General features: G+C 40.0%; 1 protein-coding gene across 1 annotated transcript in view; it reads right to left on the minus strand.

Annotated features, from left to right (window-relative positions):
• SLC9C2 (solute carrier family 9 member C2 (putative)) overlaps positions 1-12,233 on the minus strand; it is a 92,218-nt gene extending 79,985 nt beyond the window's left edge. Inside the window, exons 1-3 of the mRNA XM_033199193.1 lie at positions 12,043-12,233; positions 9,650-9,750; positions 7,120-7,248 (exon numbers count right to left, since the gene is read on the minus strand). Coding sequence (XP_033055084.1) covers positions 7,120-7,248; positions 9,650-9,750; positions 12,043-12,169 — 357 coding nt within the window. The 5' untranslated portion in view covers positions 12,170-12,233. The remainder of the gene's footprint in view (positions 1-7,119; positions 7,249-9,649; positions 9,751-12,042) is intronic.
• Between the last annotated feature and the right edge of the window lie 15,049 nt (positions 12,234-27,282).

Here is a 27,282-nt window from a genome sequence, read left to right on the forward strand (position 1 = left end):
ACTCATGAATTTTTCTGGAATTTTTCATTTAATATTTCATTTTAAAAAATACTTTTATTTTAGGTTCAGGGGTACATGTGCAGGTTTGTTATATAGGTAAACTTGTGTCACGGGGGTTTGTGGTGCAGATTTTTTCATCACCCAGGTAGTAAGCCTAGTACACAATATTTATTTTTTCTGAACCCTCAAGTAGGCCCCAGTGTCTGTTGCTCCCCTCTTTGTGTCCATGAGTTCCTACCATTTAGCTACCACTAAATGAAGTGAGAGGATGCAGTATTTGGTTTTCTGTTACTGCATTAGTTTGGTAAGGATAATGGCCTCCAGCTCCATCCATGTTCCCGCAAAAGACATGATCTCATTCTTTTTTATGGCTGCACAGTATTCCGTGGCAAATATGTACCACATTTTCTTTATCCAATCTGGCATTGATGGGCATTTAAGTTGATTCCATATCTTTGCTATTGTGGCTAGTGCTGCAACGAACATTCATGTGCATGTGTCTTTATGGCAAAATGATTTATAGTCCTTTGGGTATATACCCAATAATGGGATTGCTGGGTTGAATGGTAGTTCTAATTTTAACTCTTTGAGGAATTGCCACACTGCTTTCCACAGTGGTTGAACTAATTTACACTCCCACCAAGAGTGTATACGTATTCCCTTTTCTCTGAACCTCGACAGCATCTGTTACTTTTTGACTTTTTAATAATAGCCATTCTGACTGGTGTGAAATAGTATCTCATTATGGTTTTGATTTGCGTATCTTTATTATCAGTGATATTGAGCCTTTTTTCATATGCTCATTGGCTGCATATATATCTTCTTTTGAAGGATGTCTGTTTTTATCCTTTGCCTACTTTTTAATGGAGTTGTTTCTTTCTTGTGAATTTGTTTAAATTCCTTGTAGATGCTGGATATTAGACCTTTGTCACATGCATAGTTTGCAAATATTTTTTGCAAACTATGAGGTCCACTGTTAGCGTGATGGGGTTTCCTTTTATAGGCTGTTTCCTCTGTTGATAGTTTCTTTTGCTGTGCATAAGCTCTTAAGTTTAATTAAATCCTATTTGTTAATTTTTGCTTTTGTTGCAATTGCCTTTGGCATCTTTCATTATGAAATCTTTGCTTGTTCCTATGTCCAGAATGGTATTTCCTAGCTTATCTTCCATGGTTTTTATAGTTTTATGTTTTATGCTTAAGTCTTTAATCCATCTTGAGTTGATTTTTGTATGTGATGTAAGAAAGGGGTCCAATTTCAACCTTCTGCATATGGCTAGCCAGCTAGCCAAGCACAATTCATTGACTAGGGACTACTTTGCCCATTGTTTGTTTTTATCAGCTTTGTTGAAGATCAGATGGTTTTAAGTGTGCAGCATTATTTCTGGGCTCTGTATTCTGTTGCAATGGTCTATGCGTCTGTTTTTGTACCGTGCTGTTTTGATTACTGTAGCCCTGTAGTACAGTTTGAAGTTGGGTAATGTGATGCCTCCAGCTTTGCTCTTTTTGCTTAGGATTGCTTTGGCTATTTGGGGTCTTTTTTGGTTCCACATGAATTTTAAAATAGTTTTTTCTAGTTCTGTGAAGAGTGTCATCGGTAGTTTGATAGAAATAGCATTGAATCTGTAAATTGCTTTGGGTACTATGGCCATTTTAATGATACTGATTCTTTCTATCCATGAGCATGGAATGTTTTCCATTTGTTTGTGTCTTCTCTGATTACTTTTAGCAGTGTTTTGTAGTTCTCATTGTAGAGACCTTTCACCTCCCTGGTAAGCTGTATTCTAGGTATTTTAGTCTTTTGTGTCAATTGTGAATGAGACTGCATTCTTAATTTGGCTCTCAGCTTGGCTGTTTTTGGTGTATAGCAATGCTAATGATTTTATACATAGGTTTCATATCCTGCAACTTTGCTGAAGTTATTTATCAGGTGAAGGAGATTTAGGGATGAGATTATGGGGTTTTCTAGATATAGAATAATGTTGTCTGCAAAGAGGGATAGTTTGACTTCCTCTCTTCCTATTTGGATGCCTCATCTACAAAGGGAACCCCATCAGGCTAACAGTGGACCTCTCAGCACAAACCCTACAAGACAGTAGAGATCAGGAGCCTGTATTCAACATTCTTAAAGAAAAAAGTCTTCAACCAAGAATTTCCTATCCAGTCAAACTAAACTTTCTAAGCAAAGGAAAAATAGGATCATTTTCAGATAAGCAAATGCTGAGGGAGTTCATTACCACTAGACCCACCTTACAAGAGATCTTGAATGGAGCACTAAATATGGAAAGGAAAGACCATCACCAGCATATACAAAAACACACTTAAGCACACAAATCAGTGACACTATAAAGCAACCTCACAAACAAGTCAGCATAATAAACAGCTAACAACACAATGACAGGATCAAATCCACACATATCAACAATAACCTCGGCAGAGTGCGGTGGCTCACATCTGTAATCCCAGCACTTTGGGAGGGGGAGGCAGGTGAATCATGAGGTCAGGAGTTTGAGACCAGCCTGGCCAACATGGTGAAACCCCATCTCTACTAAAAATACAAAAAATTAGCCAGGCATGGTGGTGTGCTCCTGCAACCCAGCTACTCAGGAGGCTGAGGCAGGAGAATCACTTGAACCTGGGAGATGGAGGTTGCAGTGAGGCAAGATTGTGCCACCGCACTCCAGCCTGGGCAGCAGAATGAGACTCCATCTCCAAATAATAATAATAATAATAACCTTCAATGTGAATGGACTAAATGACCTATTTAAAAGGCACAGAGTGACAAGCTAGATAAAAAGCAAGACTCAATGGTATGCTGTCTTCAAGAAACCTATCTCACATGGAATGACACCCATAGGCTCAAAATAAAGGAGTGGAGGAAAATCTACCAAGCCAATGGAAATCAGAAAAATGCAGGGGCTGCTACCCTAATTTTAGACAAAACAGACTTTAAGCCAACAAAGATCAAAAAAGACAAAGAAGGGCATTACATAATGATAAAGGGTTCAATTCAACAAGAAGACCTAACCATCCTAAATATATATGTACCCAACACAAGGGCACCCAGATTCATAAAGCAAGTTCTTAATTTGAGAACCATATTTAATATAGTCAAACCATAGTTGACCACAAGTAAGTGAAACCTTGGATAACTGAAACTGTGGAAAGTGAAATGGTGGATAAGATGTAACTACTGTACAGACCACCAAAGAAAAAGAGACAATCTTAAAAGAAAGAAAAGACAGATACTCACAGAAGAATGACAATTAGATTGATAGCAGTTGTCTCAAGAGCAACAATTAGGCTCAGGTATTATTCAAATTGAGACAAAATAGATACATTTTCAGAGAAACAAACACCACTAAATTTAAAAAGATGACTACTCACAGACCTTTAACGGAAAGGACACAAAATCACAGCTAGATAGGAGTAAGTTCTAGTGTTCTATAACACTGCAGGATGACTATAGTTAACAGCAATATATTATATAGTTTCACACAGCTAGAAGGAAGACATTGAATGTTCCCTACATGAAGAAATAATAAATGTTTCAGATGATGAATATGCTAATTACCCTGATCTGATCCCTATACATTATATATATTGAAAGATCACTATGTATTCCATAACTATGTACAATTATTAGTCAATTTAAAAATATAATTTTTAAAAAGCTGCTAGAGCAAAACTTCAGGAAAAAGGAAGCTGAATCCAGAAAGATGGAGTTGGATGCAAGAAGGAGCAGTGAGCAAAGAAATTGAAATTGGTAAGCATGTAGATGAGTGTAGAGAAGCACTGGTACCTAAAACATTACAATTGTAATAATAATGATAATGACTAATTTCAGGGATGGTAGTATTACGTCAATAATGTAATAAAATATAAGATGAGAAAGGATAATTAAAGCATTCTGAAGTTCCTGCATTATTTGGAGGAAGGTAGAGACATTTAGCTTTAGACTTGTTAAATCAAATATAATTATTAAAATTTAAGATTTTAAAAATGTACAAAACCAGTAAGAGAATTGTATTTAGGAATATAGCAATTTTGACTGCATTTAACAGAAAAGAGCGCTTATAGGGTCAATAAATGGAGATTTCGGTTGTTTTGTTTTTTGTTTTTTTTTTTGAGATGGGGTCTCGCTCTGTTGCCCAGGCTAGAGTGCAATGGCGCAACCTTGGCTCACTGCAACCTCTGTCTTCCACGTTCAAGTGATTCTGCTGCCTCAGCCTCCCGAGTAGCTGGGATTACAGGTGCATGCCACTATGTCCGACTAATTCTTTGTATTTTTAATAGAAGCAGGGTTTCTACTAAACCTGACCTCGTGATCTGCCTGCCTTGGCCTCCAAAGTGCTGGGATTACAGGCGTGAGCCACCGCGTCTCAAGTAACCCTAAATCCAGAATAAACAGCCTTATGTTAGTATGTTGGCTCCCAATGCTCTTAAGGACCCAGGCTCTTTTTTCTCTTCATGTTCAATCATATATAGTGCCTGTTCCCATATTCACTACTTCACAATCTCAAGATGAATACTCATTCTAGACCACTGGGAAGGCTCCAGGCAGAAAGAGAGGTAAAGCAAAGAGCAAAAAGCACATGCCAGCTGATTTAACCCCCTTATTAAGGGTTTTCTAGAAACCCATTCAGCGAACTTTTGTACATTTTTCATTGGCCAAACTATCTTCTTAGGGTACCAAAGTTGTTAGGGATGCTTGGAAATATGATATTTTACACTAGACCTATTGCCATACCAAACGAAAAATTTTAAGTTTCTGTTAGTGAGAAAGAGAGGGAGACTGCATATTGGATAAGCAACCAGAAATGCCTGCCACCAAAAAATAGAACATGAAACTTTTTAATTAGTAGAAGGAACAAAGGGGATAAAGGAAACTGAATTAATTCAATTAATTGAGAAAAGGAAGAATGAGACAAAGCATGGCAAATAAAAGGATAAAATAGTATATGAGAAAAAGTTCAAATATATTTCTTTTAAAAACTTTATTTTCAATTTATAAACAGTAAAATCTACTCTTCTGGTGTACAGTTATATGGGTTTTGATGAATGCATACAGTTATGTAATCACACCAAAACTAAGACACAAGACAGATACATCACTCCCAAAAATTTCCTCATGCTACATCTTTGTGATCAATTCTTTTCCCCAACCCCATTCTCTAGCAACCAATGATGTTCTCTAGACCTATAGTTTTGCCATTTTTAGAAGGTCTATGAATGTAATTACATAATTACATAATGTACCCCTTGGAGGCTGGCTTATTTCTCTTAGCACAATGCATTTTAAATTTTTCCTTGTTGTGCCTATCGATACTCCATTCCTTTTTTATTGCTGAGTAATATTTCATTGTAAGATGTTCCACAGTTTATCCATTCACCAGTTGAAGAACGTTTGAGTTGTTTCCAGACATTTGAGGTTATAAATAAAGCTACTATACAGATTCATGTAGAGGTTTTGTAAACATAAGTTTTCATTTCTCTTGGGTAAATACATAGGAGTGAGATTGGTGAGTCATGTGGCAAGTATATATTTAACTTTATAAGAACCTCCCAAACTGTTTCCCAAAGTGGTTGTACCATTTTGCCTTCTCTCCAACAATGTATGCAAGTTTCATTGTCTTCATCTCTTCACCAGATGAAGAGATGGCATTAACAGGTTTGTTGTTGCTATTCCAATAGGTACATAGTGGTTTCTCATTGTGATTTTAGTGTGTATTTCTCTAATGACTTATCATGTTGAGCATCTTTCCAAGTGCTTTTATTCCATCCATATATCTTCCTTGGTGTCTCAAATCTGTTCAAATCTTTTCTCTTCTAAATCTATTTTTAATTACAATAAATACTAATGGACTAAACTAGTTTTTAAAAAGAAGCACAAATTATCAACCTGTATAAAATTTTAAAAATCCAACTGTATACTCTTAAAAAGATACTAAAATCTTGAAAACAAAAGGATGGAAAAATTGTAGCAGGCAAATACCAAAATAAAGCTGATGTAACTATAGTAATACCAGATAAAATTGTTTTAAGGCAAAAAGTATTATTTGGGATAAAAGGGAAACTAAATAATAAGAAAAAAATTAACTGGGAAAAATAGCAATACTTGTAGACACTTAATAACAACCTCTATTTGTATAAAGTAAAAACTGACATAATTGCAAGGAGAAATTGATAAATCCACAGTGATAGGGGAAACTTATTAAATTGAACTGAAAAACAGTATTGGGAAAACATAGAAGATTGAACTTCATAATTAATAAAACAATCTACTGAACAAATTTAGACCCCTACACTAAATAGAGAATATACATTTTTACAGCGCAACATTTAAAAAAATCATGTACAAGCCTACAAAGCAAGTCTTCACAAATGAAAGAGTTGACATATAAAACACATTCTCTGATCATGGTGTGATAAGAGAAATAATAATAAAACATCATATTTGGAAAATTCAAAACAATTTTTACATAATTAATGGATCAAAAAGTATAAGAAAATGTAGAACTGGATGATGATGAGTACACTAAAAACCAAAACATGTGGGATACCACTAAAAAGAAAATTTTAAACCTTAAATACACACAGAAAACAAAAAAAGCTAAAAATGAATCAAATATTAATTTAAGATGTTAGAAAGAACAGAATAAAACCAAAATAAAGTGTTCTCTGAAAAAAGAAATAAAACAGTACAACAGGCATGATTAAGAAAAAAAGAGAGAAGGCACAAGTAACAATCTTTACAGGGAAAATGGGCAAATCTACAGAAACAGTTGAGATTAAGTCAGAAGTGGGACTAGAATCCAGATTCTGACATTTATTATCCTTGTCTGTGACCTCTAAGCTTCAGTTTGCTCATATGCAAAATGAAAATGATATTTACTCTGATATTTACACTGAGAATGCCTAGTCACAATGGTCACTCAGCAAATACTAATTCCTTTCCTCTCCCTTCAACTCTTTTTAGTTAGTAGTTCTGTAGAATGAAGAGGGTAAAACAAATAAAATATGAGATTTTGTGAATTATTAATCATCTATATAGGCAGCCATATTCTCTATCAACATGCATAAGCAAGAATTGATCATACTTTGTTTTAAATGTGTTCTTACCTGCCAAAACATATTCTTGAGTATATAAAAGTCTACATCCAAAGCAACCATAAATATAATTAAAGGTGAAAAGTAAGAATAAAGTGAAAAACTTGATGTTCTTAGAAGAGGGTAGACAATTTGGTGCACCTAAAGTAACAAAGGCAAACAAGAAATTAGTGTGCTACCATTTCCAAGTATTAGAAATTAGGTTGATGCTATGTCAATCAATATAAATTTTAGAATCTTTCAGTATACAGCTAATGAGAGAGTATCTACAAGGGCAGTCCTAAGGGTCTTGTGGTAGATTTCTTGATCTAGCCATCCAGATACGTTATCTATATAGACCTCTGTTCACCAGAGAATTGAGTGGTTTTGGGCTACACAAACACTGCTTGTGGTGTGCAAAAGTGGTATCCCTACTGCTGGTGATATCAGAAAATATTTTTGGTGATTCACAGGTAAGCATTTTTTAATTTGACTGTTAGATGTTTATTTCAATTCACTTTAAGTGAGGGAAAGAATCTTAAACAAGTACTTGTTTCACAGACATTGGCTTAGGATTTTTAAATCTTTAAGTGAGTCAGTAGAGAAAAATAATTCATAGAAAATAGCAGATTTTATACGTAAGACATAAATCATGAAGGTTGTACACAGATTAATGGAAAATACAACAACAACGATTGAAGTGCTATAAATATTCCCTCCTAAAAAGTTTATTTTGGGCCGGGCGCGGTGGCTCAAGCCTGTAATCCCAGCACTTTGGGAGGCCGAGACGGGCGGATCACGAGGTCAGGAGATCGAGATCATCCTGGCTAACACGGTGAAACCCCGTCTCTACTAAAAATACAAAAAAAAAAAACTAGCCGGGCGAGGTGGCGGGCGCCTGTAGTCCCAGCTACTCAGGAGGCTGAGGCAGGAGAATGGCATAAACCCGGGAGGCGGAGCTTGCAGTGAGCTGAGATCTGGCCACTGCACTCCAGTCCGGGCGACAGAGAGAGACTCCCCCTCAAAAAAAAAAAAAAAAAAAAAAAAGTTTATTTTGGCCATATCAATAGTTTAACTTTCATTACTCCACCTCCCTATACCTCAGTTTGCTCATCTATAAAATGGAAATAGAGTGTCTGTTTTCAACGGGTTGCTGTTAGAGTGAATAAATTAACTCAAGAGTTAATAAACTAATAAATTAATAAATACAAAGCACTTAAAAGAGAGCCTGGCACTTTTTAAACACTCTAAAGATGTCAGCTAGTAGTACTGGTGGTATTTCAGAAGATTAGGAAGAAGCGTTTACAATCCTAGATGGGTACAAGCATTATCTCCATTTTAAAAAAATAAAGGAATGAGTGGAGGCAAATTGTTATTGATCACACTGCTATGCAGTTGAAATCAGAAGTTAATACTAGGTTGATAAATGAATGAATGTTTTCTTGTATCTATGGTACATATTATATGAAGCATGTTTTACATTTAATCTGGCAGTGACCTTGCCCCATGATGAACATAACTGCTACCTTTTATAAGCTACCCCGCCCTTTTTTTTTTTTTTTTTTTTTTTTTGAGACGGAGTCTTGCTCTGTCGCCCAGGCTGGAGTGCAGTGGCACGATCTCGGCTCACTGCAAGTTCAGACTCCTGGGTTCATGCAATTCTCCTACCTCAACCTATAAGCAGGCCTTGTATAAGGCAAGAGCAGGGAAGAAACCAGTGTATGTGTGCAGGGGAAGGAAGCCAGAGCAAGGCTTCAGAAGCAGATGATGAACCCAAGAATGCAAACACATTATCCTTGCTTGCTTTTTTTTTTTTTTTTGAGATGGAGTCTCGCTCTGTTGCCCAGGCTGGAGTGCAGTGGCGCGATCTCAGCTCACTGTAAGCTCCACCTCCCGGGTTCACACCATTCTCCTGCCTCAGCCTCCAGAGCAGCTGGGACTACAGGCCCACCACCAAACCCGGCTAATTTTTTGTATTTTTTAGTAGAGACGGGGTTTCACCGTGTTAGCCGGGATGGTCTTTCCTTGCTTTCTTTCCTTGTTTTCTTTTTTTCTTTTTTTTGACAATCTTGTTCTGTTGCCCAGGCTGGAGTGTAGTGGTGTGATGTCAGCTCACTGCAACCTCCGTCTCCTGTGTTCAAGAGATTCTCATGCCTCAGCCTCCTAAGTCACCAGGATTACAGGCATGGGCCACCCCTCCTAGCTAATTTTCGTATTTTTAGTAGAGATGGGATTTTGTCATGTTGGTCAGGCTGGTCTCAAACTCCTGACCTTAAGTGATCCACCCACCTCAGCCTCCCAAAGTGCTGGGATAACAGGCGTGAGCCATCACCTGGCCACATTTTCCTCTTATTACTGCTCTTTTGAAGCTTCCCTAATTGATGTGTCCTTTACTGTGTGGTTTTCTTATTTTTCAAATTTTTAAATACCAGATAGAACTTTCTGAGTAGCTGTTCCCATAAGAAAAAAAACATTCCATGCATTCAGGGATGAGATGGGAGTGGACTTTATTTTTGGCATTTTTTCCTTTAATTTATTCTCTAATTTACTGTACATACAGTACCTCAACAGAACTGTAGGCCATCTGTCCTATCACGAATCCCGACAGAGAAAGAATCGTCAAAACAGTGACTTCGGAATTCTTTAAACACATCTTCAAAAGCCCTAAAGAAATACATGTATGTGTTATTTAAACATGATAAGCTTCAAAGCAATTTAATTAATATTTCTTTTCTCTAGTTACTTAATTTTAAACTTCTGAGTGTCATATTCTTGTGGATGAATAACTGATATCTGTTATAAATGCTGCCTCTTAAGGATATGACACATGATGAGGCATCTCTCACAGGTGAATCTGGAAAATATTGATATTTCAACAGCTTCCAATTTGCCTGCCCAGTGACACATCAGAATAACGTATGGGTTTCTTTTTTTTTTTTTTTTTTTTTTTTTTTTTTTTTTTTTTTTGAGACGGAGTCTCGCTCTGTCCCCGGGCTGGAGTGCAGTGGCCGGATCTCAGCTCACTGCAAGCTCCGCCTCCCGGGTTTACGCCATTCTCCTGCCTCAGCCTCCGGAGTAGCTGGGACTACAGGCGCCAGCCACCTCGCCCGGCTAGTTTTTTTGTATTTTTTTTAGTAGAGACGAGGTTTCACCGTGTTAGCCAGGATGGTCTCGATCTCCTGACCTCGTGATCCGCCCGTCTCGGCCTCCCAAAGTGCTGGGATTACAGGCTTGAGCCACCGCGCCCGGTTACTAATGGATCTGATGGTGAGAAATCACGGAAAGCCCAATTTTACATCTACATAGTACACCTTCTATTAATAATTCCTCATCCTAAGCTATAGCGACATATTTCTAAAATTTTCCCAAAAGCCAGAAACACATTTAACTGAGCTCTAACTATAGAGAAAACTGCCTTCATGACACTAGTAACAAAAGCCACTCATTATTCTCTATCTGCATTTTCTTGCATTGAAACCTCTACTCTATCTAAAGTTATTCATTTCATTGCCTCTAGAGACAATATATAAACTATAATTCAATTAATTTATGCCTGGGGTAAGATTCATTGGCATCCCAGATTCTGTATTTCCTGACTTCCAGTTATAAGTTAAGCCACATCATTAAATATTAATTGAATACAGAAGGCCTCGACTTACTTTGGGATGGTACAAAAGTGATACACATTTGGTAGAAACTGTACTTCGAGTACTCATACTATTCTTGTGTTTCATGCTTAGTACAATATTTACTAAATTACATGAGATAGTCAACACTTTTATTATAAAATAGGCTTTGTGTTAGATGATTTCCCCTGACTGTAGGCGAATGTAAGTGTTATGAAAGCTTTTAAGGTAGGCTAGGCTCAGTTATGATGTTCAGTAGGTTAGCTGTATTAATGCATTTCAACTTACAATATTTCAAATTTATGATGGGTTTATTAGGACACAACCTGATAATCAAGGAGCATCTGTATTTGTTATAGGTAAGACCAGATAAAGATATGTTTTTTACACTATTTCTGCAATGCTCTTTACTACTGGAGCATTTGTCTCTACAAAGGATATAGAGCTAGTCCGTGGTCATCAGTACCTTGTGATATCAAAAGGGACCAAGGTCATTAGTATATTAAAGATTCCCAAAGAAAGCAATTTCACTCCTTGATACAATGGGTAAAATTGAAGGAGTTTATACACATTTGTTTATTTGTTTCTGTATAGTATTCCTAGTTCCAGAAAGGATTTTAAAGCAGCTATTTTTCCTTTTTCCTAATCCCTAGTGTTGAATTGTGGGCTAAAGCATCTGTGTGTTGGATATGTTACTTGATTTGCATGAATATCATTCTCTATACCTGTTGAATTCTTAATCATTGTTTAAGAGGTCCTTATTCGCGAAGTCTTTTCTAATTTTCTTCTTGGGGTTGGGGTGGGTTATTTATCTTCCCTGAAGAGAGATCACACCAAAAGCCATAATAAAATGGACAAAATGAATGACATCAATTATGTAAATCATGAATTGTATGCCTGGGCTCTATTTGTGTGTTTGCTCCCATTGTCCTCCCCTCGCCTCAGATATTTTGGTCAGGTTAGGTCTGGCCAGTGTACAGCTCTTCCTCCTTCTTGTGAGCAGAGAATCTTGACCACACCTTTATAGTTATACTTAACACATTGCATAGTAATTATGTGTTTGCCAATCTCCCCCATGAGAAGTCTCCTTGAAGTTAAGTTGTTCTTCTTACATGTCTACCTGACTACCATGCTCAGCAAATGTTACTGAATACAGGAATATAGAATAGACACTACTTATAATTAAATGAAGCAAGATTGACAGTATTCACTCATGTCTTATCAGTTCACTGGGCCCCTTCTTTTGATGTTATGTAGTTGTGATGTCTTTCCACATTGACAGAAGGTTCACAGGGCAGAGGAAAGATGAGTTTCAAAAACAACCACCTACCTCCCAAAACAACAATGAAACATACAAACGTTGTGAAATGTTCCTCTTCAACAAGGTAGTCAGCTGGCTGTCCGCAGAGTAAATCAGGTCTGTTACTTTTGTTTTGTGCCCAGAAGTAAGAACTCATTTTTGCTGCTGCTTTTCCCAGACCTAACTTGATGGAGTGGTTTGGTTATTATGGACACTTTCACTTCTGCACACTAACCTGTATAGCATGCAAAAAGAACATAAGACCTACCAAGACCCAGTTAATCCATACCCTTTCTACCTAAGATTGTGCCACACTCAGATCTGAACATGTCTCTTCTTGTCACAGGGCACACATTAATACCTCTTGCCCTACCTTTTGCTCCAAGAACATTTTATAGGAACACTAACAGCAGTGTTAGTGTTTACTCCCTGTACTGTTACATGTATATGGGAGAGGGGGTGCATTGACTGGTGCACTTACCATTGTAATGATACAGTAATGTGCTTTCTTTCCCTATTGGACAGTGAGTTTCTCAAAGGCCAGGGCCCGAACTTTCCTTAAGGCTGTGCACATAGTATGTAGCACGAGATAGGCTGTCCAAAAATATTTGATGGGCTGAACTATTTGAGGGGGAAGGAGCAAGGATAAATGTTATGCTCCCCCTTCTCTGTGGGTATAAATCATTCTCGAATTCCATTTTACCACTCCAGCCCTAATATCTCTTTTTCCTCTCTCAGCACCCTTCAAATAAAAGATGGCAAATGGGAAACAAAGTCAAAGTTGAGTCACACCAGTTAAGGTCGGGAGTGAGGATAAGGGTGAATAACCTAAAAATAAAGGAAAAGACCAAGGTTGAGGTTTGATCATATGATGCTTTTGAGTGAATTAGAAAAAGTCCCCCTTCCTCAGAGCAATGAAGCCTGACAACAAGGCACATGGCTTGGCATGTGACTACCAGGCTGGATTTCAGTCCCAGTATCCCACCTCAGTTGGTGCTCTGTATAGGATGTAACCAATGCGAATCTATGCAGTGGTCCTGAGAAAAATTTGTTCTGCTTTATTTTTCCTTGCAGCTAGCCTTAACCTAAAAACCCTAGAGGTTCCTCAAGTATCTCCAATAATATTTAAGGCTTATCTTTGGTCCTTTGTTTTGCACTTGTTTGGTCTACAGGTCACAATGATTCTGGTGTGAAGCAGAGGATGGGCCAGAAAGAGATTCAAAATGCTACATCTTCAAATCACTTCCCCTGTCCCTCAAGTAGCCCTTCAGGTCCTTGGCATCTTCAACTCCCGCTATCCTCATGTGTAATGACTCTCAAATTAAGTTCTTCTACAAATTACCCAGATCAGAGATATGTTCCTTAAAGATTAAGCTGCTTCAAAGTTGAAATTGAGATGAAGGCTCTCAAAATCCCAAAACACAAGGCACAGGTATGTTTCTGTTTGCTAGGGACAGTACTACCAACTGATATCACACCAAAATCCATTTCCATGCCGAGTTCCCATTGGTTTCTTGCCAACCTGCTTTCATTCTGATTGGCTGCCTACATTATCCCCACCCCCAATCCAGAAGAAGCCAAGTGATCTAGTTCTGGGGAAGCTTTCATTTTTTAACCCTCAAGCTATGTAGGTACCCACAACTGTTTTAACTGATTTTTTTTTCTTTTGCTGACATTGTAGAAGGAATTCATGAATTGTACAAGTATAATCAAAGACAACCAAAAATTTCTACTTTTCCCTTTAAAAGCTAAGTGTAGTGTAGCTCCCCCATAGTCTAAGATAGAGAAGAATACTAACAGCCTGTTTTTCCTTCTGTGCTCAGCTAGCCTTATCTGTACTTGCTAGTTTCACATTACTTGGGGCTCAGCCAGTTCCTGCTTCACCTCCCTAGCACAACTGCAAAGTTACAAGGTTAATACAGAAACATGGTTTCTCAGGGATGTGGAACATGCAGTATAGATAAATGTAAAAGATTGATCAACTGCCTTTGTTCTCACTTCTGTAAGTACACTTCCTGCATCACGTAGCACCTGGCCACTGACTGCTTAAAAGGTGGCTGCTTTCTTTGTCCAGGGCTCAGACTTCCCTGGATGCTAGTCCTACTGAGCCGGGTGATCACCTTTTAATAAAGACCTTTCCTGAACTCACTCTGTTCAGTCTCTCCCATCTTTGATTGTCCCGCCACATTTCTGGGGGCCTGTCCGGGATTGGAGACGGCAGGTTTCTGTCTCCTCTGCTTGTGGGCTAGGGCCCCAGGACATGAGAGTTGTGGGACCCTTGGCACCATTGGGTAAGACTTAGCCCAGAAGGACAACGACTCTCCCATGTCTTGGAGCCTTCCTCTGACAGTGCAAATGGAACCAACTCGGGAGTTGCAGGACAGTCACAGGAGCAGCGCGCAGGCAGACTACTGAACTGCAGTAAGGTTGGGCCCTAGGAAAGTCCATCCCATAAGGACGGAAGGGAGCTTGATCACCTCCCAGGGAACAACCACTTATCCAACAGAGGAGCTGGAGGTGGTAGGAGTGGCTTGCCAATTTGGATGAACCTCATGTCCCCACTAACATGAACTGGAAGAAGGGAGAAAATGGGCCGATAGAGCAGCAAGTGCAGCAAGGTAGGGCTTGCTGGCAGGGTGACAAGAGTGGCTTGCCACCCCAACTGGGAGTGTGTGGGTTTGTGTGCACCTACTTGGGACACAAGAGAGGCTTGTTTCATCCAATGAGGAGTCCTAGGTTAGGAGTGGTGTGTGTATGTGTGTGAATGTGGGAGCCTAACTAGGCTCACCTGGGACACGAGAGAGGCTTGTTTCATCTGATAAGGAGTCCTGGGGCAGGAGAGGTGTGTGAAAGTGTGTAAAAGAGATGGTCTTGGGAGAGGCCAACACGAGGAGTGACGTGGGGAGGTGCAGATCTCTTAGTCCAGACTGTGTCCTCCGAGCTGAGTGTGGGACTAGCCAGACCTAGGTCACTGCGTAAGGCTGAGAGGATTAGCTTCATAGCTTCACAGCAGTAGTTGACTGTGACCTGGCTAAGCAGCATCCTAACCTCCAGTAATAGGACCTGGTCTGGTGAATCCAAGAGTGAAAGTGAGAGTGAAAGTGTGCCGTGAGGGAGGAAATGGGAGGAAAAGCGTCAAAGCCAACTCCATTAGAATATATGTTGAAGAACTTTAAGAAAGGTTTTTATGCTGATTATGGAATGAAGTTAACACCACAGAGGCTAAGAACCCTTTGTGAAATTGACTGGCCCTCCTTTAATGTAAGGTGGCCAGTCAAGGGAACCACAGATAAGGAAATAATTGGCCGAGTGTTTCGGGTGGTCACTGGGGTCAGACAATAGCCTGGGCACCCTGATCAGTTCCCAAACTTAGACTCCTGGCTGAGTGTGATTCAGACCTGTCCAAAATGGCTACGGTCCTGCTTTGAAGATTATTGTAAGACTCTAGTGGCTCGTACAAAACAAGGAACCATAGAAAAGACCCAAATCAGGCCCAAGGGCTGCTGAACTTGCTGAGATACCGAGAGGCTCTAATACAAGGAATAAAGGCTGGAGGGAAAAAGGCAATGAACATTGCAAAGGTTTCAGAGGTTCATCAGAAACCAGATGAAAGCACCAGTGAGTTCTATGAGAGGCTTTGTGAGGCTTACCGGCTGTACACACCTTTTGACCCAGAAGTGGCAGGGAATCAGTACATGGTTAATGTGGCATTCGTGAGTCAGGCACAAATGACATTAAGCGAAAGTTGCAGAAGCTGGAGGGATTTGAAGGTATGAACATTTCCCAGCTTATCCAGGTGGCAATCAAAATGTTTGTAAATCAAGATGAGGAAGCAAAGCGGGAGGCCAAGCGTAGAGCGAAGGAAAAGGCAGAGTTCTTGGCCACAGCTCTGGTTGAAAGAGAGACTGGATTTGCAAGAGGATGTGGACGTGGTCGTGGACGCAGTCGCAGTAGAGGACAAGCTAGCCCAGGTCAGGAGACCAGGACACGTCAGGAAGATCAGCCTAGACTAGAGAGAGATCAATGTGCAAGATACAAGCAAAGAGGGCATTGGAAAGATGAATGTCCAGAGAAAGAAAAGAACAAGGGCAACAACCAGGGACAGAATGACTGGACAGGGCCTCCTTCCACTGCTAGGCAAGGTGCAGTAGGATCTGACATGGATCTAATTGGGCTGGCAGGAGCCAATGACTAACTTGAAGACTGAGATAGACCAGGCTCCATCTCATTAGGCCCCAAGGAGTCTATGGTCTCAATGGTGGTAAGGGGCCGAAAAATAGACTTTATGGTAGCCACAGGTGCTGAACACTCGGTTGTGACTCAAACAATTGGGCTGTTATCAAAAGACTATGCTAATATTATCGGGGCCACAGGTCACAGAAAAGACATCTTTTTTCAAATTGAAGAGATGTATGATTGAAGACCAAGAGGTTCAACACATGTTTTTATACTTACTAAACTGCCCAGTGCCACTATTGGGAAAAGACTTATTACAAAAGCTGCAGGCTCAGATCTCCTTTACACCGAGTGGAGACATGACTTTAAGCCTAAGGCAAAGAAAGGCTACGGTATTAACACTCACATTCCTGAAAACAGAGGAATGGAGACTTTATGAAAGTAGTTGCCAGGAGTGTGGAAAAAGATAGAGTGTGACTGAAGGAGAAAAACTATTCACAGACTTACTTCTTAAGTTACCAGGAGTCCAGGCAGAAGACAATCCCCTGGGGCTGGCAGTGAATCAAGCAGTTGTCATAGTAGAGCTACTACAAGGAACCTACCCAGTGTGGATCTGCCAATATCCCATTCCCATGGAGGCCAATCGAGGAATTGAAAAACACTTAAAAAGGTTCCTTGAGTTTGGAATAATAGAAAGATGTGTTTCCTCATGGAATACTCCCCTATTGCCGGTGTTAAAACCTTCTGATGACTATCCACCTGTACAAGACTTAAGGGCAGCCAACAAGATGGCAGCTACACTGCATGCTATTGTGCCTAACCCGTACACTATGCTTGGACAAATACCTGCTAGTGCTGCTTGGTGCACATGCTTAGACATAAAAGATGCATTTTTCTGCATTCAATTGGCCCCTGTAAGCCGAGATATCTTTGCCTTTGAGTGGGGCCTATCTCAGTATACCTGGACTAGACTTCCCCAAGGATTTAAAAACTCCCCAACTATCTTTGAAGAAGCACCTGCCTCAGACTTAAAGGCTTTCAGCCACCTAGGACTGATGTGTCTTACTGCAATACATAGATGATTTGTTGCTAGCTGCACCCACCAGAAAAGAATGTATCCAAGGACAGTCTCCTTCAAGTGCTGTGGAAAGCTGGCTATAAAGTATCTAAGGAAAAGGCACAGATCTGCGGCCAAGGAGTCCAGTATCTTGGATTTTACATCTCCCAAGGGCGGTGTGAGCTTGGGCAAGAGCAAAAAGAGACTGTAGCATTCCTCAGTCAGACATAAGGTGACTAGTGCAGGAATTCCTAGGGGCAGCTGGTTTCTGCCACATGTGGATCCCCAACTACTCGCTCTTAGCAAAACCTTTTAATGAGGCAACGAAAGGTGGGAGAAAGGAGCCCCTCCTTTGAAAAAAGAAACAAGATATGGCTTTCAAGAAAATTAAGAAAGCCTTAATCCAGGCACCAGCACTAGGGCTGCCAGACATGGCAAAGCCCTTTTACCTGTATGTTCATGAAAGAAAAGGAATGGCTACAGGAGTCTTAGTGCAAATGCTAGGGTCATAGTATCAGCCTGTAGCATATTTGCCTGAGCAAGTAGACTTGGTGGCTATAGGATGGCCACCCTGTTTCAAGGTGCTGGCCACCACTGCCTTGTTAGCTGAGGACGCTAACAAACTCACATTTGGACAGAAGCTGATAATTTGGGTGCCCCACACAGTTGTCGCCCTGATGGAACAGACAGGACACTGTTGGCTCTCTAACCCTTGGATGCTAAGATACCAAGGCCTCCTATGTGAGAATCCATACATCACCTTAGAGACTGTGAATACCCTAAATCTGGCCACACTGTTACCAATAGAATATGCGGAACATGGGAAGCCCCCATTGTATGCCCCAGGGTACCACTGCTGTATAGAAACAGTGGATGAGGTCTTTTGAAGTCGAAAAGACTTGAAAGACCAGCCTCTAAAGGACCCTGACATTGAATATTTTACTGATGGAAGCAGCTTCATATCTGAAGGTATCAGAAAGGCCAGATATGCTGTCGTCACATTAAGCTCAGTGACCAAAGCCTGCCCTCTACTGGTCGGAACCTCAGCACAGAAGGCAGAACTAATAGCTCTCACAAGAGCACTATTTCTAGTGAAGGGAAAGTCAGTGAACATCTATACTGATTCAAGATTTGCTTTTGCCACCTTGCATGCTCATGGAGCCATTTACAAAGAAAGAGGACTGTTAACTACTGAAGGAAAGAAAATAAAAAACAAAAAAGAAATAGAGCAACTCCTAGAGGCTGTATGGGCTCCAAAGGAAGTAGCAGTTATCCACTGTAAAGGACATCAAACAGGAGGAAGTGATAAGGCTATAGGAAACAGAAAAGCAGACAAGGAAGCAAAAAAATGGCTGCAATGACAGAAATAACAAAGAAAGAAGAGACTTATACTATGCCCTTATTAGAGCCTCCCCTTGCAGAGACTCCTAACTACTCATCCAACGAGAAGGCATGGTTTGCGCAGGAAAATGGGAGTTATCAAAAAGGAGGCTGGTGGAAGTTTTCAGACCGGAGGCTTGCCATTCCAGAAGCCATTGCTCCCGATTTATAAAGCAGTTTTACCAAGGAACACACATGGGGAAAACAGCTTTAGAAATTCTTGTAGGGCAGTATTTCTACGTGCCACGCCTAACTGCCATCACTCGAGCCGTCTGCAAGCAGTGTGTTACTTGCACCCAGAATAACCCAAGGCAAGGGTCTACTCGGCCCCCAGGAATTCAGGAAACAGGAGCAGTGCCATGTGAAAACCTACTTGTAGACTTTACTGAACTGCCGTGGGCTGGAGGTTATCAGTACACGTTAGTGTTTGTCTGCACCTTTTCAGGATGGGTTGAGGCATTCCCCACCAGGACAGAAAAGGCACGAGAAGTAACCAGGATATTATTAAAAGACATTATTCCTAGATTTGGACTGCCTCTAACTTTAGGGTCAGACAACGGACCAGCTTTTGTGACAGAAGTAGTACAGCAACTAACTCAGACGTTAAAGATTAAATAGAAACTGTATACAGCCTATCGCCCACAAAGTTCTAAAAAAGTTGAAAGGATGAACCGGACACTGAAACAACTGTTGAAGAAGTTTTGCCAAGAGATGCATTTAAGGTGGGATCAGGTATTGCCCATGGTCCTTCTCCAAGTCACGTATACCCCTACTAAATTAACCGGGTATTCACCCTGTGAGTTAGTGTATGGCCAACCACCCCCACTTATATCTCAGGTAAAAGGAGATTTAAAGGAAATTGGAGAACTGATCCTAAGACGACAAATGCAAGCATTAGGTGAGATAATGCAAGAAGTACAAGCATGGGTAAGAGAAAGAATACCTGTTAGCCTTACAGATGCAATACATCCCTTTCTACCCAGGGACTCTGTATGGGTTAAACACTGGAATCCTACCACCATCGGACCCTTACGGGATGGCCCCCATATTGTGATCATCTCTACCCCTACCGCTGTTAAAGTTACAGGTATTACACCTTGGATCCATCACAGCCGACTGAAACCTGCAGCCTCAGTCCAAGACCAGTGGATGAGTCCGCAAGATCCAGATCATCCAACTCGAACTTGCAGAGAAATCAAGGTGCAGCAGGAAAAGATGACTACCCTGCTCCGACCACACCAGACGCTGGTCAGCCAATGCACGGCTGAAGCTTGAGAAAATGTCAAGCCCTGATCTAGTCACGCAACCAGAAACTGACTAGTCTACGCACGGCCAAAGCCTGAGGAAGTCGGTGCCAGATAAGTAAATGTAGATTTAATTTGCAAGTGTAGTTATACTATTGCTTATACTGATTGTCTTGCTGTCATGCTCTTTGCAATTGCTATCAAACTTGTTGCCTAGGAGGATGCCCATGCATAGTATAAACTTGATCACACTAATAACAATAATGTTAGCAGTCACAGGAGGAAACCAAGATAACTGCCATCATTGTATAATAGAAGCTTGGTCTGGTAAAAGTATAACTAAGACCCTGTTATATCAAACTTACTATAAATGTACAGGACAGGAACTCCCCTGGAGACATGTGTTTATAATCAAACCAGCTACTCTGTCTGTGACCCAGGAAATGGGCAACCTCAAGTGTGTTATGATCCAGGCCTTCCACTCTATGACTTCTGGTTTGAAATCCAAATAGTGAAACCTTTGTTACCTTCATAGGCCAATCCTAAAGACGCTGGAACTAGAAAACTCACAAGCAAAACACAGGTATTCCCTTATTCACATAAAGGATCTGTTTCTACATATTTTGATGCCTGTCAGGCTGCACACCTCAGCATCCTAACCAATCTAGGATGAGTCTGCAAGAAGTTAAGACAAGAAAGAGTCAGCAGTAAAGCTGCTAAGATCATAATAGGAGATCCAGAAGAAGAATATCCTGATTGTAACATTCAACGGACCACACATGAGTTCAACCAACACCTATATACAGGGAGAATACCTCTGCTTGCCAGCCAAGAAGCAAAGATTGGTTGTGCGACTAAAACATGCAAACCATGACCCCCTTAATCTGATCATATTAAAGACAAACATAACTTTTTGGACTAAAGGACATCAAGGAGAGCTAAGCTTTGATCAAGAAGGAGCAAACCTAGGTGTTCCATTAGTCATTATTAAAAAGACTCAGTGAGCTAAAGTTCAAGTCAGTCCAATGTCACAGTCCAGATTTTTCAAATCCTTCAATAAATATTTTAACCCCAAGGAGCCAAAAGTTCAGATTCCACCAATGTCAGCCAAGAACCTATTTGCTTAGCTAGCTGAAAGTATTGCTACTAATCTTGGAGTCACCTCATGTTTTATATATATGGAGGTACCAGTGTAGGTGACCAATGGCCCTGGGAGGCTAGAGAACTAATGCCACAAGATAACTTTACCATACTGGATTTGTTACAAAGTTCAATGCAAACCCAAGGGTCTGGCTATTACAAACCCCCATCATTGGAAGATACTGCATAGCATGATGGGGAAAAGACTTTCAGACTCCAGTAGGAGATACAACCTATCTAGGTCAACAATATTTTAAAGAGTCTAAGAACAAGAAACAGTGGAGAAGCTTCATAAACAATTCCTCTGTACCAGATTTTAACCCCCTCTCTCAGTTTCCCGTGCTGAATCAGTCATGGTATCAACTAGATGCTCCAAACATTTGGAGAGCACCAGCAGGACTATACTGGATCTGTGGGACAAAAGCCTATCAACTATTGCCCAAGAAATGGACCAGAGCCTGTGTGTTAGAGACAATAAGACTATCCTTCTTCTTGCTCCCACTGAAACAAGGGGAAGATTTAAGTTACCCAGTCTATAATGAAGAAAAAAAAAAGGACCAGAAGAAATGTCTTTACTCAGATAAGTACTGTAGAAAAGATAAACACAAACATAAAAAAGGACATTAAGATAGCTAGCTGGAAAGATAATGAATGGCCTCCTAAAAGAATTATCAAATAATATGGGCCAGCTACATAGGCCCAAGATGGATCATGGGTCTTCCACACCCCTATTTACATGTTAAACCAAATTATAAAATTGCAAGCAGTACTAGAGATCATAGTCAATGAGACAGCCCGAGCCTTAGATCTGTTAGCCATACAGGCCACTCAAATGAGAGATGCTATATACCAAAACAGATTAGCATTAGACTATCTCCTAGCCTCAGAAGGAGGAGTTTGTGGTAAGCTTAATTTAAACAACTCTTGCTTACAGATCAATAATAATAGAAGAGCTGTTATGGAAATTACTGCCAGAATGCGGAAGTTAGCCCATGCCCCAGTCCAGACTTGGTCCGGGGGAAGCCCAAACTCACTTTTTGGAAAATGGTTCTCATGGTTTGGAGGCTTTAAAATCTTGATAATAGGTCTTATAGCTATAATTGGAGGATGTCTAATATTGCCTTCTCTTTTACCTCTCCTCATCAGAAGCATCCAGTCTACCATTGAAGTGATAGTGGACCAAACAACTACCACCAAAATGATAGCATTACAAAAATATCCACCAGTCCCCCAGGAAAAATATGTGCCTACACAAGAAAAAGTAAACTATTGTGATGCTCTTTATTAATCTACATTTATGGTGAACACCAAAGAGGGGATGAAGAAGGAATTCATGAATTTTACAAGTATAATCAAAGACAACCAAAAATTTTTACTTTTTCCTTCAAAAGCTAAGTGTAGTAGCTCCCCCATAGTCTAAGAGTCTAAGTTAGAAAAGAATACTAACAGCCTGTTTTTCCTTCTGTGCTCAGATAGCTTTATATGTACTTACCAGTTTCACATTCCATGAGGCTCAGAGAGTTCCTGCTTCACCTCTGTAGCACAACTGCAAAGTTACAAAGTGAATACAGAAACATGGTTTCCCAGGAATGTGGAACATGCAGTACAGATAAATGTAAAAGACTGATCAACTGCCTTTGTTCTCACTTCTGTAAGTAGGCTTCCTACATCATGTAGCTCCTGGCCACTGACTGCTTACAAGGTGGCTACTTTCTTTGTCTAGAGCTCAGACTTTCCTGGACGCTAGTCCTACTGAGCCAGGTGATCACCTTTTAATAAAGAACTTTCCTAAACTCACTCTGTTCAGTCTCTCCCATCTTTGATTGTCCCACAACAACATAATAGCTGAAATGGTCAAAGATATTAATGTAGACAGAATATCCATCTATATTTTTAATATATACTCTATATTTCTTATGCCAACACTACCTGGCTCAGCCCTAACCCTCTTCAACACAGTCTTGTCTCCTCTCTAATTCTTTTTCAGTCATACTGTTTCATTTTCTTTTTCTACGTCTCCTTCCTTTTCAATGTTTCTCACTTCCATTTTCCTAACTCCTATCCGTCACTGGTTTCCGGTCCTCAATTTGAAGAAACAGTGTTACCCATTCTTCACGGGAGGACAAATGCATTCCAAATTCCATGATGCCTAACTTACATACTTCTTGCCTCATATATAATTACTAAAAACAAATACAGTATAAATATTAAACAAATGAACAATAATCAATTTGTGGGTTACTTTCAAGGAAGAGTTGTTTTGTGACAAATTCTGCTCTCTCATTCCTATACCACATTCATCAAGGTTGCTGCACATCAGCATCCCAAGGGCACCAAGGAGAACATCACAGCAGTAAGATTACACCTTCACTATGTATTAAGAAACCTCTGACAAGTGAGTCTCAATTCCTACTTGAAACTAAACACAATTCTAGTCAACAGCTCTATGACTGTGACAAGCAACATTGGTGCCCACATACTAGCTCCTAAAATATTCTTTATGACTTCCTTTTTTGTACAAACTGGTGTGGTTATTTTAAGTCACTGAGCCCATCCCTACTATAATGCCAAGGACTACGTTAAAAAAAAATTGTCTTATTCACAGACCCGCTCCTAAGAGACCCATTCCTTACTCTTCCCTCTTCTGCCTTTACTTAACTCACCTCATTACCAAGTTCACTACCCTCCCGTACCTTCACCTTATCTATATACTGGTTGTCACCTTGATTCCTCTCAAAATTAAGTTTGACTCCCTCTTTAGTCAAACTGATCTTAGCACTGCAAACTTAGCACAGATCAGTTTGAATAATGCCCTTCCACGTTCTACCTAGTTCCTATCCTACTGCAGTCCCCTCAGACTCACTCGGTTCACCTAAGCCCTGCAGCTAAGACTCCTGTAGGTTGAATTTAAGTTTCAAAGTTCAGATTCCCCATGGCCTTTAGAAAAATTCTCATACTTCAGGAAAACTTGGAGGAAATCCATAAAGTCAGCTAGCTTACACATAGTTCTGAAAACTAAAGAAAGCACATAACTAAAATATAGAGGTGATCAAATTTTTTACCCTTTCCCATGGAGCTTTTTTTTAAAGCAATAATAAAGTTATATTTCACCATTTTGTATAAATCCAGCTGAAGGAGATTCTGGTCAATTTGGGGAGTTGACTGCTGACAGGCTGCCCGGTGTGTTTTCTCCCAACTCCATCTTCTGAAAAGAGACAATACTATTTAACTGAGATAGACACATAACATAGGGGGGTTAGTCAGTTTCCATCCTCCTAACATTATAATTGGTTCAGGAGTGGGCATGGACTCAGACAATCCCAGTTAGATGGTTCCCTAGGTTGGTATATTACATTAATGGGAGATAGCTATTCTCTCTCCACTTAGGTTTAGTTGTGATGATGACTGCCTAGAGCAGATAGAGGCCACCTTCCCAGCCGCATGGAGAAAGCCCACCTAAAGTCTGAAAGGTCCTATAAAGCATGACCTTAGATATTTCTGAATTCTTAACAAATGACTTTATAATTCCACCATAGATTTTACCTTTTCCCAGAAACCATTCCTTAGGTGGAGAACTTTTTGCCATCTAGAAAGGATAGGAATGAAAAGCAATTTTATTTTCAAAGCCAGTGAGCACTGGCTCTTTTCTATATCTTCTAAATTTTATTTGCAAGCTGAAATGTTCTTTCTCAGTTTCTCTCCTCTCATTTAGTAGAAGCCAGGTGGTATTTGAACACTCAGTCTGGAAATATCCTTAGCAGGGTCATCGAGTTCATTACTTAGACAAAATGTGGCCAAACTTACCATCTCCTAACAAAGGTTTCTCCAGCTTCCAATAGCATTTTCCTCTCTTTACTATAAACTCACCAATAGCCTCCTAGAAGGCCCTAGGGCTTCTGCTAAGACTGTACTTGAAGGCCTATAGCTTTCACCCACACCCTCCTCCAGGCCTTTTTGTCCTCTGCCTACATCCAGTCCCAAAGACAATGCCATGTATTTTAGGTTTTGTTATGTCAATTTCTTACTTCCAAGTTGTAAAATTTGTGAATTATATATTGTTAAGTAACAAACAAACACAAAACTGAATAGCTTAAAACAATAACAATCATTTATTTCATTCACAAGTCTGCAATTTTTTGCATGGCTCAGCACAGAAGGCTTGTGTCCACTCCATACAGCATCAGCTGGGCTAGCTTGACTGGAGGATCTGCTTCTAAGATGGCTCACTCATATGGCTGGCAAGTTGGGGATGATTGCAGGCTGGAGCTCCACCAAGGCTGTGGGCTGGGGCCTCAGTTCCTCCCTGTGGATCTTTCTATAGACTGATCAAGAGTGAGCATCTCAAGAGAAAGCATTTCCCCTAGTTAGGCAGAGGCCGCATCACCTTTTATGATCTAGCCTCAGAAATCACATAGAATCACTTCCACTGTAGTGACGAGCCTGCCCAGATTCAAGAGGAAAGAACAGAGACACATCTCTCTATGCGAGGAATGTCATGACCATATTGTAAGAAGAGCATGTGGGAAGGGAGATGTGGCCATCTTGGAAAATACAATCTACCACATATTAGATTGAACATGGGGGCAACTGTCAGTCCTTTACAATCTGGGGGCATCATGTTAATCTAAATAGCAATCTACTTAGTCCAGAGCAGTAGTTCTCTTTTTTTTTTTTTTTTTTTTTTTTTTTTTTTTTTTTTTTTTTTTTTTGAGGCGGAGTCTCGCTCTGTCGCCCGGACTGGAGTGCAGTGGCCGGATCTCAGCTCACTGCAAGCTCCGCCTCCCGGGTTTACGCCATTCTCCATTCTCCTGCCTCAGCCTCCCGAGTAGCTGGGACTACAGGCGCCCGCCACCTCGCCCGGCTAGTTTTTTTTTTTGTATTTTTAGTAGAGACGGGGTTTCACTGTGTTAGCCAGGATGGTCTCGATCTCCTGACCTCGTGATCCGCCCGTCTCGGCCTCCCAAAGTGCTGGGATTACAGGCTTGAGCCACCGCGCCCGGCCAAGAGCAGTAGTTCTCAAAGGCTGGACCACTGGCCAGTTCTGATTCATGACAAAAGTTCCATCATATATGACAAAATAAGAAAAATAAATACAACATAAAGATCTATAATAAAATTTAATTTATTTAACTTAAATGGTAGAGCCCTACACTGAGATCTCTTCCCTTTTCTGGTGTTAAAATGTCTTTTGTTAAATGATAGTGATAGTAGATAGTAGTTATTTCCTTAATGATGTCCTATCAATCTCCTCCCCTTATTTTTTTACTTTTTTTCTGGTTAATTAAATACAGAAGTCTAAAGAACTACTGTCTAAAAGTTATAACATTGAATTTAGCCTTTGATTGACTACTTCCCAAATAATGTGGAGGCTTCGTTGATTTATTAGTATGCACTTTGAATAGTAATTACTTTGTGAATGTTCAGAAAAAGCCATGCAGCTACCTATGTAACAGCTCAAACTCAAAGCCTAAGGGCATTTAAACTCTCCTAGGAATATATCTATAATTCAGTGCAACAATATGTAACAAGATATACTATATCTCTCAAAATGGACTAAAATTATAAATCCATAGCTATAAATAAATGTTCAGATTCTCACATCAAAGGAATCTTTGACATGAGATCTAGGAATTTGTTGGTAATCACTTGGTTCACATGCCAAAAAGTAAAGTGACATTCAAGGTGAAGGCTCAGAAAATAGAAGGTCAGAGGAGAAATTAAGCATAGAGTTACAATGTTGGATGTATGTATGGCTTATCTGCTAGAGGAGTAGGAGTTTAAATGGGGCAAAATATGGAGATAAGTGTTGGGAGTCATTTTTATAAAGGTGCACGAGCTCTATAAATTAATGAAGAGGTAATGAGTTCTATGTATAAGATACTACTAAAAGGTAATTCATTAAGTTATATACTAACTTACTATCTTACGGACTTTTTAGGTATAAAAAAGAACAAAACAAAGTCCCTACCCTCAAAAAGCTTACAGTTCACACAGAAAGACAAACTTGTGAACAATTAAGTAGAATACAGTATGAGGCTATTTGCACTATGGGTGCCCTAAAGAGGGAAGGACTCATTCTTCATAATACTGGTGACAGGGAAGGTCATGGAATAGAGAATTACAGATTGCTTTACCAAAGGTTAGGATTGAATTTTGAGAAATTCCCACAACTGGGGGAGGGGAAGAAGAGGAACTGGTGAAGGAGTTAGAAAAGCAGTTTTAAGAGAGTAGAGGAATCATAACTGGCATAAAAGTGCCAACACAAGGAGTTTA

Source organism: Trachypithecus francoisi, unplaced genomic scaffold (genome assembly GCF_009764315.1).
Source record: "Trachypithecus francoisi isolate TF-2019V2 unplaced genomic scaffold, Tfra_2.0 Lachesis_group5, whole genome shotgun sequence".
Taxonomy (NCBI): Eukaryota; Metazoa; Chordata; class Mammalia; order Primates; family Cercopithecidae; genus Trachypithecus; species Trachypithecus francoisi.